The following is an 18,345-nucleotide window of genomic DNA, read 5'->3' as shown; positions in this document are numbered from 1 at the left end:
CTATATCGTTTGGGGACTACGACATAGTGGCCTAATATGTCCGCAGTCGACAAGTCAAGTGAATTATTATGGAGATAATAATTCATTGAGCTAGAAGAAGTTCTGACAGGTATGACTCACGACTAGCTCGATAGTGGGCCTAGAGGGTCACACACATATGATAGACGTTATAATTAGTAGAGGTTCAAATATGAGATATCTATCGGAGCCCCTATCTTATTAGATATTCAATAAGTCCATAAATTATTGGATCCTATGGATGAGATCCAATAAGAACCCATGATAGATTATTGTATTGAGATCCACTAATCTAAGAGGCTTGAGTAGTTGGATGGAGATCGAATACCCAATAGGGGAGGATCCATTAAAGTTAAGTTGATAGGGAACCTCTATAAATAAGAGAGAATTAGTGGTTCATAGGCTAAGCCTTTTGCTTGTCTCTCATATTCTCCTCCCCCTCTCGATCTCAAAGCAGGCCTAGAGTTTTGAGGAGCATCGTCGTAGCCATACTGTATGGATCACCGCTAGAGAGGAGGGCACTTGACCTCCTTCACCCTCTCCTAGAGATCTACAAGAATTTAAGGATATACGATCTCCCTAGGTAACATAATTTATCTTATACGTAGTTTTAAGTTTCATGGATTTCATGCATCAATCTTCGCATTATGACGAACATGTATTTAAGAATTGGTGTGCATGTGATATCGCTCCCAAGATTTCCCAACAAAAGATTCATAGTGACCATCATGTATTCTAAAAGTAGTTTTATAAATGTCATCTTCATGTACACAAATTTGGTGATAGTCGGATCGTAAATCTAATTTAGTAAAAACTTATGCACCTCTCAATTCGTCAAATAACTCATTGAATATGATACTTGTTTTTTACTATAATATTATTGAATACTCGATAATCGATACACATCTGCCCAGAACTATCCTTTTTTCTTACTAATAAGTCTGGAGAGGAGTATGGATTAACACTAGCCTTTATAATTCATACTTAAAGCATCTCTTTAATGATTTTCTCTATCTCTATCTTTTGAAAGTATAGATATGGATAGGGTCAAACATTAGTTAGTGCACTCCTATGTAGTAAAGGAATTTAGTGATCATGTGATCGAAGAGGTGGAAGTGCTTGTAGTTTTGCAAATATATCCATAAATTCTCGGAGCAATGATTAAACACTTCATCTTGTTTAGGTATTGTAATTTCCTTTTTATTGCTTTGTAATTGTACAAAAAAATCCATGGTGTACCTTTCAAATAACCATCTCGCTAGTAATAGTTGTGACCATTATATGACTAGTAATAATTGTGACTTTACTGCTATGCTTTTCCTGATCACTTGCTTTCTATTGATAAAAATTTTCATAATTAATTTAAAAAAATTCTAAAAGATATCATTCAAAATTAATAGCCACTCAATTCGAAGCACAACCTCGTAGTCGTCCAATGGCAATAAGAAAAAATCCATGAGCAATTATTGACCCTACGTAACAAGTTTTATTTTGAAATACTTATTATCGCAAGATAAAATTCATCTATCAACAACCTTTACCTTGAACTTATCATAACGTTTAATGTGATAGGCCAATCGCACAACAACCTTGCTATCAATAAAATTATTGGTGCTACTAGTATTAATCAAAATAGTAACCGACTGATATTTCAAAAACCCTTTAACTTTTATAAATTGAGGATTAAAATAACTAGTTAATGCATATACAACATATGCGAAAGGTTCAATAATCTTATCATTATCAATATCTTCGTAATTAGAGTCTACAGCCTCAATATATGGTTCCTCCTCAATTGATTTAATCATCAAATGTTTTTCTTGTTTGCATTATGCTCTCTACTCTACTTTTCATCATAATGTCAGCACAAATCATTTGCTAATTATTTCTTGAGTTCCTTTTCGATCAGTCTTCTAGTATTAATATTCCGATTATGAATGATTAGAGTAGTTGACTTACTACTCACTTGTTTATTAACACTCATAGTTCGATGATTTTTCATGTTTATTTTTCTTCATGCAATCATGTAAAAGAAATTACAACTGTCATAGTATAAGGTTAACTTCATAATGAATGTATGAATTATGACATAATGGATAAATCTCATCAATTTTCTTTCAGACCAATCTTTAGCCCGATTTGATAGTTGTTTAAATTGATTTTAATACTTTAATATAGTAGAAGTTTAGCGAATCTTAGCAAGCTGTCCATCAATATTTTCATATTTGGATGGTCGAAAATGAATAAAAAGCTCATTCTTAAATTACTCCCACGAGGGAGCTCCATGACAAGTTTCATACCAATTATACCATTAAATAACATCATCATCTAGTTAGATTAAAGTTATTTTTATTTTAGAATGTTATAGAGTTTTGTGAACAGAGAAAAAAATCCTTATCAAAGTTATCTATAGAAATCCAACTGATTGGATTTTCATCTTCTTATCTAAGAAATTCTAGCCATTATCATACTCTTAGTAATCTTTCTATGACTTTATCGACGTAGTTGTTTATTGGTAAAAACTAAACTTTCATATTGTTGACTTTTGCTAAAACTCTCAAGCAAACTCTTTTTAAAATCATTGAGAGTTTATTACAATCTATTCTTAATTTTTATTTCCAAGGCTTCAAATTGGGATTCCATATAATTATTAATAATTATTGCAGATTTATAATTCCTAAGTTTTATTTTTTTTATTTTGGGTCAAGGGCATGAGCACTATTTACTTGGCATTGAAGGTGTCGGGGCCTATGGCAACGTCGGAGAGGAAATTGAGGTAACATTGAGAAAACATCACAAGATCTTTAGGAATAATGAGAAAATACCGTAAAAACTTTAGGAACTCTACTCTACAATACTATATGGTAAAATCTTAAGACTTTATCTAAGAAAATATATAGGAATTTAATCGCTTTGAGGGGATCAACCTGTAACTTGATCAAAGACTTTGAGTTATATTTATTAGCAGTATTACACATAATTATTCAATCCATAGTAAAAATTCTAACAAACGAAATAAATAAAAATATCTATTCCTAATTTAGAGTCCTAATATAATTAAGAAAAACTCAAAAACACATACCATAACTAAAAAAATAAATAAAAAATAAAAATAAATATCGAATTTATAAAATTAAGGAATCCTAACATAAACCCATGAAAGAAAAGAAGATCCTATTATAATCACCATATATATATATATATATGAGCTATGCTTTTGAATACAAATCTCTATCTGCCAAAAACACTATACATGTCAACAAGACAAGTAACATAAATATCAAGACAACATCAAGTCTTGCTTCTTTTCTGCCATACCCCTAAATGCTTCTTTCTTCACTAACGATGAAGAAAGTGCAATCACATTCACTGCAGTGAACCTGAGCTCTAATGGTTATTGTCTTATGTGCTAAATGCATTATCCTTTTCAACATAGAATTAAAAGGTGATTAGTACTGCAAAGTTCAACGACAGGCAGAGTTCCAGCCTTCAATGATGGCTCTCCAGAAGAGCACTCAGCGGCAGAAGAAAGCTGTGTTTGAATACACCCAGTCATCCTGGGAGACGAAACTGCAAGTCCATCCATGGCTTTGTCCGAAGCTTTTAGTCCTCTCTTTACTTTCGGAGATTCCTCCTTTGTTCAGTGCCACCACTTCTTGCCCCTCTCGGTGTGCCTCTCGCCCATGGAGGCAACCCAAAGGCGGAGTCGATCGAGTTGCTCTGGTCAAAGGCATCAACACCAAGTTGGCATCATCGCATCCACTGCTTAGTTCGAGCAAGAGAACCATACAGAGTAACATGAGATGGTTTAGCTCCTCTCGTAATTGTCTGCTTCGAAGCCACTTAATATATACATTATATATTGTGGTTATGCAAGATAAGATACTACATAGTCTCCAATATTCATATCGATAGCCTACGTAAGTACTAAGAAAGAAAGTGTTAGGTCCAATGCTGACGAATCCATCGACAACATCAAATGTTATCTGAATCCTCGTCTAATGGATGTTGCCGATGATGGAAATACTCGACGATGGTGCAAACGCGAAGCAAAGCATCGTTGTATCATCCATCGGAATAAAACAAATTTTAGATGGAAAGCATCAATATCGTGTCATTGGCGAAGTAGAACAACGATACCTAAGCATCTAAAAAGATTATGGTGAATCGATAAAAGGTAGTAAAGTTTTTACTGAAACTATTTTTAAAAAAAATTAATATCTTTTAAATGATAAAAATAATAAAATTATTTTTGTATGTGATAGATAACATGTACATTATCTTCTATTAGGAGACGTAAATAGAGACGAAATTAAATATTTTTATTTTCGTAATTATAAAAATATTAATATATATTTTTAAAAAATATAAAAATAAAAATATTAAAGATAACTAATTACGAAAGATAATACTTAATTAGTCCGTTTTGTAACCAGACGGTGGGTGTAAACGGGTTTCGCGTCAACGAGATTGCGTAAAGGGTACCATAATGACCCGATTACCCGAACCGAATCCAATAATGGTCGCCGTGTCAATTGTTCGAGCCGAACGTTAAGCGGAAAATGTTGAACCACTTTCGGCGATCTCTGTCTCTTACGAATCAAAGCCTGCTATCGTAGTAGCCTCCTTCCGTGTCTTTTCTCTGCCGAAGAGCAGCGGCAGCGGCTCTTCGATCTTCGATGTGGCATCCTCGCCGAGCTTTTCGTTATCAGGGGGCCAGCCGGTGGCGAAGCAGCCAAACCCTAGTGTCTGCATCCCCTGCGGCCTCATCCACCACCGATGGCTGCCGTGCCCCTCCGGCCGCCTCCTCGCCCTCCATCGCGGACGACGGTGTCGCCGAGGCCAAGATTAGCTGCACGAAGGTGTGGGAGGAAGCTGGGACGGTCGGGAGTCCAACATCGATACTGCCTGCCCGGCCAGAAGCTGGAGAAGGTCATCTTTAGGAAGGAAATATTGTACAAGGTCCGGGATAAGAAAGTGTGGAATTTGGGCAGGAAGAAGCGGAGGTCGAGTGTCGGGGGAATATTGAGGTTAACGAAAAAGAGGAGCAGCAAAGGAGGAGCTTTCGGCATCATATGTTGAGGTAAGATTATCAGATCTTTTACCCTTCTGCTGGTTAGGTGAATGATTCTGCAGATTTAAATTGTTTAGCATCATGGATGGATAGAGAGTTTGGGTTGGTAGGATGGCCGACTTTTTCATCATTGACATGCCTCCAATAAGATCATTAAGAAGAAAGGAAGCACCAATAATCAATGACATTGCAATCACATACTGAACTGTTGATCATTCTTGTTCATAGGCCAACAGTCATTAAAATGCTTTTCTAAAGTCGAAAATTATATGGGATACTCCCCGGAACTTCCTAGATCAGTAGAAATCAAAAGATACTGGTGATAGTTCGACCAATAGCATCATTTTATAGATATCAGATGCTGATCCAAGGGACTTAAGCTTGTAAAATTGTGGACGTTCGTGTATGACAATTAAATTCTTTCTTTGACCAATTGTCCATGTTGGGACGGGGTTTCCCACAAATTTGCTCTATGGACAATGAGTTCTCGGACCCCCTTCTCTTATCATGGGTTATTATGTGAAATATGTACATGCTAATTGGTGTGCCTTGGTATGGTCTATAAAGCAGTCCAGGTATAAATTGCTCAAAAGCTTTGGTGACTTTTGACCTTATTCCCCAAGATTCATCAATGCTGGCATACCCTCTAACAACGTCTGTACAGACTGTTGGAATCTATATGCTAAACCATGAAATCTTTCTTGTATAACTTGGGTAATTGCTTAAGATTTCAATTCCCATTTATTTTTCTGAAATATGCATAAAGAATTTAAATTTCTTTTATATATGAACAATCATAAGTGACTAGTGAAATAGTAAACAAGGAGTTTAACTATTATGCCAATTATGTTTCACCCATTATAATAAGCTACCCTTGGTTACATCATTTTAGCAAGTTGCTCCAAACATATCCATATGCTGGATGAATCAAAACATTTTGGTCATGAATTTTGCATTGGTCCTCTGTTACATCCTAAATAGGAATAGTATTATTCTACTGATGCCTTGGAGGGACAACATGATGTGCTGACAACACAGCCTGGCTAGCTGCTAATGGCAGCTTCTGCCTCACTTAAGCGAACAGAAAACATTTGCTTGCAGCAATTTCATGTTAATTCATATCTCCAAACAAAATGTATCTTTAAGCTGTTTAAGACAAAAATATGTAGATTCAAAAAGCCATAGCAGCTACCATAGCTAGGAGTCATGACCATTCATCTATTTCTTACCTCATCTAAGGATTTAGGTTCTGTATTTTGGAAACAGAATGTAACATAAGCACGGGCTCTGTGGGGATGTCATTATAGTATTATGCTGCCTCTGGCTCATTAGGTTAGAAATATGTTTCTGTTTGGTGACAGTTTTTGTTAGTTTTACCGTTTGTTTATTGTTATATGCTCAGTGTATGTAGTTCACTGTGAAATGCAATTAGACATTCCTTTGGTGGTTTCATGTGAGTTGCTGCTTTATACACCCACAACAAATCTGTAGATATTCCCTCACTGAAACAGGGGAATTCTCCTGCTGACAAGAGGGATCATGCTGGCAAGAGAGCGATCAAATTTTAATCTTCTAAGAAGGCAAGTATGCTTGGGTCCATTTAAATTGTGTAAGCATAAATGTGATATGTAGACCTTATGGCCAAGGTTTTTTCATTTGGCCTTTTTAAATCATCAAATTGCTTCAATTTTCAATTGAATCTTTCTATTTCTTGCGGGATGGGGACGAAAGCGTCAAATAAGAAGGGTATTATTTCAAAGTTTGCATGCTTGCTTGCTTAAATAATGTTCCAATTCTTAAGCCAAGGTTTCAAATTTCATTATGAGACCTGTACTGATTGCTCGTCAGACTAGTTCAGACGTGATACGTAATGGCATTGCCAATACATGGAAATTGAATCATATCAGTTGGCACAGACCTAATAGACGAGGAGAGAAAGAGGAGGAGATTGTAAGCAAGGTATATAGTTTCGAATGATACCGCTCGTACTGAGCGGTACGTATCGGTCCGACAATAAATCGGTATGCGGACCGCTAGCTACTGGGCGAGTTTTTTTTTTTTATAAATAAATAAATAAATAATATATATAAAGGCGACATCGTATATTTTTTTAAAATTATATATATAAATAATATATATATATATATACACACACCGAACGGTATACCGAGTTATATACCACTCGATATATTGTACCGTATCGAAAGAATGTCGAAACTTCGGTACGATACGATATTTCAATCCTTGGTTGTAAGAATGTGCAAGAGGACTAACCTGATGCATGGTCTTAAATTTGGTATGGAATAATGTCATGGAACAATGCAGTCACGATGTTCGACACTTGTCCAAGACAGTTTTTGGTTCTTGCTTCTCGTTATGTGCGGTGTTTTCAAGTGTTTTGTCATATGCAGCATGTACTGGGTAGAAAACACTATTTTTAGCCCTATTTTTATTTGTTGTCAATGTTTTTGTTTTGTGTTTTCATCATGTAAAACTCAGAAACTTTTTTGGGTGTCTAGCATCGCTCAAAGGGGAAAATAACCCAAAACAACTCTATTTTCCATGTGCCATGGGCTAATTTGTGGTTAACGGTTTTGCGATGCGAAACATCAGCTGTCTCAAAACCTTGGAACTCTTGGGTAGCACCAAGGCGGTTAGGGCCTTGGGTATATGTCTAAGGAGTGATTCAATGTCTTTAGTGTGCTTGCTTTATGTTCAGCGAAGGTGCTAGGTGAATATTGGGCCTATATGTACCTTCGTAACCCCCTTTGTGTGTGCCTATTTGCCCCTTTTCGAGAGGTTTTCATGTTTAATAAAAGCTGGTTGCTTTATATTGCTTATGATCCCAGATATCTTGCTCTTTTCATGTGCGATTGTGGTGTATTACTTGCATATTTGCTTTTGTAACCTTTTCGTTGCTATGTAGGTCCTTTGTGGAGTGTATGAGGTTGAGTTTTAGGCTGACTCTTGCGAACGAGTATTGCTTAAGATTCGCATGCTTTAGGCAATCTCAACTAAGGACATGACAAAGTGATATCAAAGCTGGTTAAGCTAACATTGGATTTCCATGGCAGGGCAGCTTGCCAAAACTAGCACTACTATACAAGATGGGCAACAGTAATGCATGGTCATTTGAGAGAAATGGATTGAGCACTTGTGTGACAACTAGCAAAGCTTCTCAAGAAGAGCATGGCATTTGCAGTGATGTTCTCACACCGCAAGAGTTCTCTCACATAAAAGAGGCACAAGTTGAAGGGCAGCCTGAATGACATAGAAACACCAAAGAAAGTGGCAGAGTTGGAGTTGCAGCTCAACATTGTCAATCAAAAGTTGGTGGAGCTCTATGGAAACGGGGAGCTTTTCAAGAGATGGTAGTATGTCTAAAAAGAGTTGGAATCTCGATTGGATCAACTGGAGATTCGAGTCGAAAGGTTGACAGATGACACGAAAGAAGTCCATGCAATACTTACAAGAGCAAGTAAGGGACTTGAGGGCTCATGTGTCGGTACTCATGCAAGCTATGAATAATGAATTTGAGTAGCAGAATGTCTCGCGATCATCTCTAATCAAGAGTAAGGGCTCCTGAATCGCATAGGTACGTGGGTGCTCGAGATGCTAAGAAGTTAGAAAACTTTCATTCGATATGGAACAATACTTTAGAGCGACCCAACCCGAATCAAAAGATTCCAAGGTGTTGTTAGTGATGATGTATCTCATTAGTGATGCAAAACTGTCGTGGTGCATATGGTGGGAAGAAATACATCAAGGCCGCTATAACATCGACACTTGGGATGTATTAAAGTGGAAGTTGTGAACTCAATTCATGCCAGAGAACATCGAGTTCGTTGCATGATGGAAGTTGCGGCAACTTCACCAGACCTCTACAATTTGAGATTTTGTGAAAGAGTTTTCTGCACTGATTCTAGACATTCAAGATATGTCTAAGAAAGACAAACTTTTCTACTTCCTCAGCGATTTGAAACCCTTGGCTCAACAAGAGTTACATCGTTGGAATATTTGGGAGCTAGCAGGTTTAATTGTCAAGGAAGAATGACTCATAGATTTCTCTACAAAGACGACCCAAAAAAGAAGTATCCACTGGAGAAGGGATCTCCAAAATCTTTTTGATGGAAGGACTCGAAGAAGAAAGGTGCTTCGACGAGACATGGACTCAAAGGGAACGTCTTGAACTCCAGCAAATGTCTTTTGTGTGTTGGAAAGCATCTAATGTTAGAATGGTCGCAACGAAGGAGGTGCTTAATGTGCTTGTGGCTTCTTTCCGGACGAAGAAGGGCAAAATCTTCTAGCTCGAGGAGGTTTCGCATTTGAATAGCGACAATTCATTGTCAAGACCTCGTATAGGAGATGTGCGTTTGTTAAACTCATTGCGAGGTGAAGTCGGGGACAAACCTAAACAGGGGCTAAAGAACACTGATTATTCAAGCTCGAGTTTGTTGGATTTGAGCAATGACAACAAATCGCCATAAGGATATCGCATTAGGGCAGTGCAATTGCTGAATGCACTACAAGGTCAAGTGAGAGAGCAGTTAGAGGCAACATGGAAAGAGGCAAAGGCATATGACAACCCATTGATGTTCGTGGACATCAAGTTGAAGGGGAAGGTGATTCGCGCAATGGTGGACACAGGTGCCAGACACAACTTCATAGCAGATCGAGAGGCAAAGCGACTCGGATTTAAGCTGGCGAAGAGTCCAAGCTGTATAAAAAAAGTTAATTCGGAGGCGAAGCTTATCTCTAGATTGGCAAAGGGAGTGGACATCAAGATTGGAGATTGGAGTAGTATAACCAACTTCATGGTGTTTCCCTTAGATTATTTCTGAGTCTTTCTTGGTGTGGAGTTTCTACAAGAGGCGAAAGCAGTACCCATTTCATTCTTGAACTCTTTTTCTGATAGACGATGACTCTTCATATATGGTGGCACTTTCGAAGAAAGCTTCGAAGGAAGCTTTGAATGACATATACTCTTAGCTATGTAAGTGATGAAAGAATCAAGGTGGGAAAACCTGACTAATCCCATAGCGATGTAGCTGGAGTCATAAGCCCTTAGCACCGGGTAAGAGCATCAAGATGAATGCACTTGAAGAATATGTTGGTGTGCCAACAACTAGGTTACCAAAACCCTTTCCACAAGGGTGCAAGGTGGAATGGCAGTTCGAACTTTGAAAGAGTCAAAGATCTAGTCAACTGCCCATGTTGGATATCATTTCTAGAGTGAGAGAATCTTCGAGACCTCTCAAACAAGCTCTTGGATGATAGACTACTCCATAACTTATCTTCGCTCATGGGTAATATGGTGCTTTCAAGAGACAAGACTAGGTGAGCGATCATCAATGTCATGCAAACGACTAAAGAATCAGAGTTAGCAGAGGCCCTGCAACAAGCGGACGATGGTAACTATATTGAAAAGTTGCAATCTAATTGGCGGGAGATCATAAGGGAAATGCTTCTCAAGTCATAAGGTGTGCTGAAGCAATTGATCAGTAAAGGCAAGGCATTGCAATGACCTCGAGTCCAAGAAGAACTTGGTTGATAAAGCATCGAAGTGAAGACCATAAACATCAGAGGATGAAGCATGGTACCTTAGCGGTGCGTCTTCCGAGCGTTGACCAAACTTGTGCTCTAGAGGGGAGAGCACAATTCTAGCTGCAGATGGGGTGTGTATGATCTCGTTGGCACGACCAAAGTTATCACCTAAGCACACTACAAGGGTGAAACGGTCCGAGTAACACTTCCAACACTCTAGAAGTGTGACGATGAAGAGTGGGTGGAGTTGAGTAACTACCTTGGAGCAAAGAGTCTAACTTGAGGGATTTGAGTGAATCCAATAAAAGCAACTCAATTCTCCTCACCACCTATGTACTGGAGCTCTACAATGGTTGGGAGTTCCTTCAAACGAAAGATGCAAGGGGCAAACATCATGGGAGAAGGCCATAGACGCTTCAAGTTCTGCAAGGCAAAGCTAAATGGCGAGTTGCAACAAAGTAGGTGGATCGAAATTGATGACTCAATAGAAGCTGAAAAATAAGTTGCAATTAGGATGATCAATTTTCAGCGTATAAGGAGGCTTCGATGAGGGCGTTAAAGAAAAGGAATAAGTGAATGAGAATATTATGGAACAATGCAGTCAAGGTGTTCGTCACTTGTCCAAGATGGTTTTCGATTTTTGTTATTCATTGATTGTGGTGTTTTCAAGTGATTTATCATAGACAGCATGTATTGGGCTAGATACACTACTGTCAGCCTCATTTTTGTTTGTTGTTAGTGTTTTTGTTTTGTGTTTTCATCATGTAAAACTCAGAAATGTTTCTGGTCGTGCGACGTCACTCGAAAGGGGAAAATAGCCCAAAATAGTCTCGTTCTTGTGTGCCACGGGTTGATTTCTAATTGATAGTCTTGCGATACAAAACGTTAAGTATCTCAGCCCTTTGGAACCCCTGGTGGCACTAGGGCTGATAGGGTCTTGGGTATATGTTTAAGGGGTGATGTAATGTTTTTAGTGTGCCTGTTTTATGTTCGACAAGAGTGCTAGGTGAACATTAGGTCTGCATTTATCTTCAAAACCCCTTTTGTGTGCGCTTGTTCAACCCATCTTTGAGAGTCTTTTGTGTCTAATAAAAATTGGTTGCTTTGTGTTGCTTGTGATCCTAGTTATCTTGCCATTTTTGTAGCGACGATGACATATTATCTACACGTTCGTCTTTATAATTTTTTTTTTTTTTGCTGTGTAAGTTATTTGTGAACTACACGAGGTTAAGGTCTAAGTTGACCCTTGCAAATGAGTATATCTTGAGTATCTTATGCTTTAGGCAATCTTATCTTAACCTTGGTATGGATTAATGTCAAGTTGGTTAACGATGGAGAATAGAAGAATCCACGAGAAATGTGGGAGAATAGAAAGGACAATGGCTCTCGAGATGACAGATGAAGAAAGGAGGTAGGAGGAAAACAAACACAACAATTGCTTGGCAATCGACAGATGAAGACAAGAAGGGGGGAAAGAAACAGAAAGAAAGACTAAATGATATAGGACCTCCGAGCTCACCAATCCAAGTGCATAGTTTGCTATGATTCATCTTCAGCAATGGTACTTTAGTAGTGCAAGAGTGTTTTTTCCAACAATAGTTGCAGCAGAAGATTTACTTGCACAGACTATCGAAGCAGATAATCTTTATTCAGATACGACAAGAGATTACCAGAAGACAGGTATGATAAATACTGATGTTTCCCTTTCTATATCTTCACTCCTTAGGATTATATGAGTATAAAAGAAGAAGGCTACAAAGTTCTCTATGTGATGCTGTGGACCATAAAGGAACGTGTACTCCTTGGAGGATTTAAACAGCAGTTGGCACGGGGTAGGTCGGAGTGGCCCACTTATTCCTGCTGTGCCCTTCGGTATCCCGCTTGCTTGTAAACCTTGCAGTCGTCTCACTCACAAAGCTATATGATCTCTTGTGCCTTCCGCAGGACATGTGATGAAAGATTCTGAATAGGAAAAGATTCACAGGAGAAGACAAAATGCAGTCTGATCTCATCAACCGTGGCACAAAAAACCCAAGAAGAGGTTCACTGGGCTCTCCCGTTGGTATGACTTTTGACTCAACTCTAACTATAATCTTACACAGTTTCTCTTGTTTCAGTTTTAAACAAGCAGACCCCATTATTCTTTTTTCTTTTTTTCTTTTCCACCAACAGTAGGCTAGAAACACAAATACATGAAGTGAGTTTTCTCTACTCTGTAAGAGGCAATAGTAATTCAAGACTTTTTCTGATGGCCCCTCAGCAGCCTGCAGATCGTCCTAACATCAGAGGCATCTGCTTTGTTGCTTTCTTTCTTTTCTCTTTTTCTGGTACAACCTACTGTCTTCGGTCATCGAGCACCGCTATCCGCTAGGATAGAAGGTTTAGAGAGCAAGTGAGAGTAACAGTGCCACAAATTCGTACAAGTTTGGGAATCCGAGCACTTGAATATGCAAGCTTCTCGCGGGAAGCGCATGAACACCACGAGCACTTGCCCTGCTGCCCCTACAAGTTAGTAAAAAGGATGCAGAGGTGGTCCACAGACTTTCCCAAAGGTTGGGTGGGTCAATTAGCATTGAGGATTTCTAAGAGTGAACGAGTCACTGCATTGGAACAGAGGAGGGAATCAAATCAAATGCTCATATGTTCTAAATATTCAATGCACCAGGCCCTACTGTGACCAGATCAGATCGCAAGTGTAGGGCTTGTCGGCTGCGGAATGGTGCCAATTGTTTATGCTGTCTTCTGCCGTGCATGGTTCCCGACTGAACTCGTATTGGCAAAACACAGCTGTCTGATAGTATAATATTCGACCTGCTTTTGCCATCACGTCGCTGGTGGTACATTGCTTCTCGTTATTCTTTGTATTGCCGAAATACCACTCACTCTGACATGCCTGTCTTCGTCGTGTCATCCCGTGACAGTATTAATCGGCAACTCTCCGGAGGCTGTGGGGGCATCTCCGTTCAAGTGGCAGATGGAACCCATCTGGATGAAGAGCGTATGTGTGTCTGAGAGAGAGAGAGAGAGAGAGAGAGAGGGAGCTGTGGTCATCCATTGTGCTTTGTCTTTGTTGCCCGTCTCTGTTCCCGTTAGGTTTCTTTTTCTGTGTGCTCGCTCGCAAGCAATCATTCGTTGTCCACATGGTCAACCGAACTTTTGCCTAGTGCTGCGTTGCCCCTCTTCTTCTTTATGGGAGAGACTCCACTGGGGTATTGATTAGGTTTCTTTCCATGGATCTGAAATGGGGGAGTCGCTTCGTTCCCAGCAGTCCACACTACTTCATTATAGTGAGTAAATGACTACATGAATACACCTTATTGATCGCACTTCTTAAACATATGCTTATTATGCTCACCAAAATATATATATTTTTTCCTCCGAGGAAAACATTAAAGAAAAAATAGTACAGAATAGGAAAAAAATATGATTCATGTGATGAAAGCCCACAAATGTTGACAAAATAGATTTAAGGTGTGATAGCTGGTTGACCTCCAACTCAGGTTTCTCCATCAAACACCTAAAGCACTGGCCCAGCTGCTTCCTTCGCTATTGCTGCCTCTCCAACTTGTAGACGTGAAGGCCGGAGGAAAGGCAGGCTTGTCCAAGTAGCATATCCTCCCTCTTACCAAATGAGAGCTTCACTTCTGGAGCCATAAGCCTTTGCTTTTCTACCCACCCTGACATCTCCCCTTCCCCTACTTCCTCCAGATCCAACACCTGGGAGAAGCACCATGCACACCCCTCGCCGGAAATCCCCGCTCGGCCCGCCGCCGGAGTCGTCGGTCGCGGTCGCAAAGCTCGCGGCATCCTACGTCAGAAAAGGCGGTAACCTCCCGATCTTCGTCGTCGTGGTGACGATCTCCGTCTTCGCCTTGGTCATGTACAGCGAGGACATCAAGGCCATCGCCGGCTACTCCTTGTCGCGGTACAAAACCCAGGATGACGCCCCCGACGCCTTCTCCGGCGTCAACCTTCGCCATCAGACGCAGCACGGTAGCAGCAATCGCTCGACGCCTGGTCAACAGCCTCAGACCAAGAACGAGAAGCCCAGGAAGGGGCCGGGGCCGCCGGCCGGCGCCGAGATGGCGGCCGTGAGCGTGCCGGACACGTGCGATCTGTCGCGTGGCGAGTGGGTGTTCGACGACGTCAATTATCCGCTCTACCGGGAGGATCAGTGCCAGTTCCTGTCGGAGCAGGTGTCGTGCTTGCGGAACGGCCGCCGGGAGGTCATGTACCAGAATTGGCGGTGGCAGCCCAAGGGCTGCTCCTTGCCCAAGTCAGTACACCGAACACCGTCCATCTCGACTCGTATCAGCTTCTTGGCATCATCTCTGTTTTGGTTAATTTGGGCTGATGGTAAGTTAGGATTCTCGATTCGCCAGATTTGATCCGAGGCTGCTGCTGGAAAGGCTGCGGGGGAAGCGGATGATGTTCGTGGGCGATTCGATGAACCGAAACCAGTGGGAGTCCCTGGTGTGCCTCCTGCAGACCGTGACACCGCCGGAGAAGAGGAGCCGTCGGGTCGACGGCTCCCGCAGCGTCTTTACGGTAGAGGTACTACTACTACTACAATCCTTCCGCCGCATCCATCAAAGCTGAGCTCGCTCTACGGCTATCGTGTTCTTGGCTGATCCGTCTCCCACTGTGAAAAACCCAAGGACTACGACGCGTCGATCGAGTTCTACTGGGCGCCGTTCCTGGTGGAGTCGAACTCCGACGACCCCAACATCCACACCATCGACGTGAGGATCATCAAGGCCGAATCGATCGAGAAGCATGCTGTGCAGTGGAAAGGGGCGGACGTGCTGGTGTTCAACACCTACATCTGGTGGATGAACACTCGCAAGATAAAAGTGTTGTGAGTAACCAGCAGCAGTCGATTGGCCACACTTGCGGTCGCATTTAGCTTCATGTTCTTACATCCATCATCTGTCTTTGGGAGCAGGCGTCCGGGGGCCAAGAATTGGACACAAACCGATGACGTCGAGAGATGGGACGCGTACGAGACGGTTTTGAGGACCTTGTCCAAATGGCTGGATCGAAATATGGACCCCAACCGGTCGTCGGTGTTCTTCATGAGCACGTCTCCTCTTCACATCAAGTAAGCAACTCCTTGCATTCTTCTTGTTCGAGCATCATCTTAGGATCTCCTGAAACCATGCCATTTGCACTGCGTCCAGCACAAGGACGGGATCCTTCTCCCGTGACCCATTACCGTTTGAGACATCAAAATGTGAGGCACTCGTCCAGCCTCACCTCCTTCGAAACAGAGATGACATGTTGACCCCATCGAACATACCGCAAGGGAACGAGTTAAAATATTTAGTACTAGCTAGATCTTGCAGCAGAGTTTTCGTCGTGTTTTTCCATGTAGCACCATGGGTAGGCTTCGATGATGGGGAATGTAGGAACACCGTGCGTTGATTCTGGTAGGAAGACAGTGGTGTCACTGTGCGTGACATTGGCGGTGGCGTTCGAGCGAAGTTTCCTCGAGAGCTTCCAAACCGAAACGTAATGTCAGCAAGCGGTGCCCACGGCCCACCGTGATGTCCGGCTGCCTAACCTCTCCGGACGACCTTCTCGACATAGGCCTTCCCCATAAAGAACACCAAAACAACAGTCTCGATGCAAACAAGATTGACTTGGCTTTGTCACCATGTTCACTAAATTCTCGGCTGCAAAGTCTCTAAACTTGGATGTGACGAGGTGTCTCTAAACTTCCGTTAGCAGTCAGTAATCGATACTCTTACTGACGAGAAACAGTGATGGAAGGAAACCCGGTAAAGAAAACCTGTTTACCACCCGTGGAGGGCCATGCGCATTTGGTGGCACGAATCATGTTCGGCATGGGGGATTAATTAGGCACGCAAAACACAAATGGTGCGTGATGCAGCTGTCCCATCTTTACCGTTATTCGGTGATCATGCGACAGGGAGTTGATTATTTTCTTGCAATGCATAGAGAATGAAAGGGTTCTGTAGCTAATTGATTTGGAGTTTGCTGATGCGTAGGAGCTCGGACTGGGGTAATCCGAACGGGATCAAGTGTGCGAAGGAGACGCTGCCGATAAAGAACATGACCGGAGTCTCCGTCGGCACCGACATGAACCTGTTCGCGTTGGCAAAGAAAGTGACGGGGTCGACGGCGCGGGTGCCGGTCACCTTCATCGACATCACGGCCATGTCGGAGTACCGCAAGGACGCCCATACCTCGGTGTACACGGTGCGGCAGGGGGCGCTGCTGACGCCGGAGCAGCAGGCGAAGCCGGCCGAGTTCGCCGACTGCATCCACTGGTGCCTGCCCGGCCTGCCCGACACGTGGAACCAGGTCCTCTTCACCCGCCTCCTCTCCGCCCGCCCGCGCCACTGACGATCGAGGCCTCCTCTTTCTTTCTATCATTTTGATTTCTTTTCCATTGCCGGAGAAAAAAAATCCAAAATTTTACTCGACACGAAGCTCGACGACAAGATAAGATTCAACTGTTGTTGTTAGAAAAAGGGAAATATATCAGGGGAGAGAAATTAATTATCTCTTGTGTTGAGCTTATTTACGGGGGCGCATTCGGTGAAAGTGGAGGGTGTTGTTCCGATGATGTGACTGAGCTCCGACCAACCTTCATCATTCAGAAAAGAAACGAGGATGAGTTCCTTTTCTGTAGCGTTCGGTTCTACCTGCCTAATTTATTTCCATCACACCAATAAATAATGGAACGTGGACAGCAACGGTGAGACCCACCACACCACACCGGACTTTGCGCGTCACATGCGTTCTGGACTCATGTAGCTAAAAGTTCCCTATTTCTCGTGCCGTATGACTTTTTATAGACCGAGGCCGAGGTGGGACGCCGGCTGTTACCCTAATTTTGGATTCGATATGCTAAATGATCCTAATCGAACTGAATAGTTGCCACCGCATAAATTATCTGCTTGCTAATCTATCTAAGAATTATATATTATTTATGCAATTTGAGACGCAAAAACCCATTATCCGTAGCAATTTATGGCACCAACTTAGAATTATTACCCTCAACAGTCTGTGCAACGGGACTTTGAATGATGGCCGCGATTTGTTGTTATCCCTCCTCCATCATGATTCACGAGTGTGTTCTTAATTGACGTATTCCGCTTCATTAATTAGAATCCGATGAGCATTTACTCTTCTCCTTTCCCCCGCTCGAGCCTAAGTCGAGGGTAGCTGATCCCGACGAATTAGGCGGTATTGGATTCGGACGAATCCGATTCCTTCCTCGATGCCTCCCTCTACCGGGCTTTACCATGTCACGCGCGGCCCATATTTATACCAGATGGCCTGACACCGGCTTTTGATTGGACCCACCATGTCGGATGGTGCCGCTGGGGATGCCAAAGAGCCGCGACTTGGCCATGTCGTACGTACGTCGGAATCGTCCGTCGAGGCTCGTGAATCGTGTTTAATTTTGATCTCGACAAGCTTGTTACGACATGATGGTACGTACCAATACGATGAAAGCATCCCACATTTTGGGCACACGATGCTGGCGATGGCGATGATCGCCGCAACATATCGAATCGGGACCGCTCGCTCGTCCTTGTGGATTCGTGCAGTCGTCTCGATGGATCCAGAACGTCGCTTCCGGCCTAAGCGTTTCGTGTCGTGTCGCTTCCCCGCCCCACTCGGTCGTCGTCTTACTCTTCGCCTTCGGCTTTTTATTTATTTACCATATTGCCCTC

The 18,345-nt window shown here is 42.0% G+C and overlaps 1 protein-coding gene and 1 long non-coding RNA gene across 2 annotated transcripts; both read left to right on the top strand.

Annotated features, from left to right (window-relative positions):
- Positions 1-4,558: 4,558 nt before the first annotated feature.
- LOC135636768 (uncharacterized) lies at positions 4,559-6,786 on the top strand. The gene is made up of 2 exons (XR_010496033.1): positions 4,559-5,101; positions 6,604-6,786. It is a non-coding gene; the product is annotated as an uncharacterized LOC135636768 (long non-coding RNA).
- Positions 6,787-14,131: 7,345 nt separating this feature from the next.
- Positions 14,132-17,164, top strand: LOC135636767 (protein trichome birefringence-like 28). Its single transcript, XM_065148788.1, has 5 exons — positions 14,132-14,912; positions 15,019-15,190; positions 15,295-15,494; positions 15,582-15,737; positions 16,648-17,164. The coding sequence occupies exons 1-5, from the start codon at positions 14,368-14,370 to the stop codon at positions 17,003-17,005; spliced, it is 1,431 nt and encodes a 476-aa protein (XP_065004860.1). The 5' UTR covers positions 14,132-14,367; the 3' UTR covers positions 17,006-17,164.
- Positions 17,165-18,345: the final 1,181 nt, after the last annotated feature.

This window comes from Musa acuminata, chromosome BXJ3-4 (assembly GCF_036884655.1).
Source record: "Musa acuminata AAA Group cultivar baxijiao chromosome BXJ3-4, Cavendish_Baxijiao_AAA, whole genome shotgun sequence".
NCBI lineage: Eukaryota > Viridiplantae > Streptophyta > Magnoliopsida > Zingiberales > Musaceae > Musa > Musa acuminata.
The sequence above is the reverse complement of the archived record's forward strand: the minus strand, read 5'-3'. Positions and strand labels throughout refer to the sequence as shown.

Excerpts from the sequence above, each read along its gene's own strand:
- LOC135636767 (XM_065148788.1), top strand. The coding sequence starts at position 14,368 with ATGCACACCCCTCGCCGGAAATCCCCGCTCGGCCCGCCGCCGGAGTCG. Across the intron at positions 14,913-15,018 it reads AAGGGCTGCTCCTTGCCCAA|ATTTGATCCGAGGCTGCTGC; the intron begins GTCAGTACACCG and ends TCGATTCGCCAG. Across the intron at positions 15,495-15,581 it reads ACTCGCAAGATAAAAGTGTT|GCGTCCGGGGGCCAAGAATT; the intron begins GTGAGTAACCAG and ends CTTTGGGAGCAG.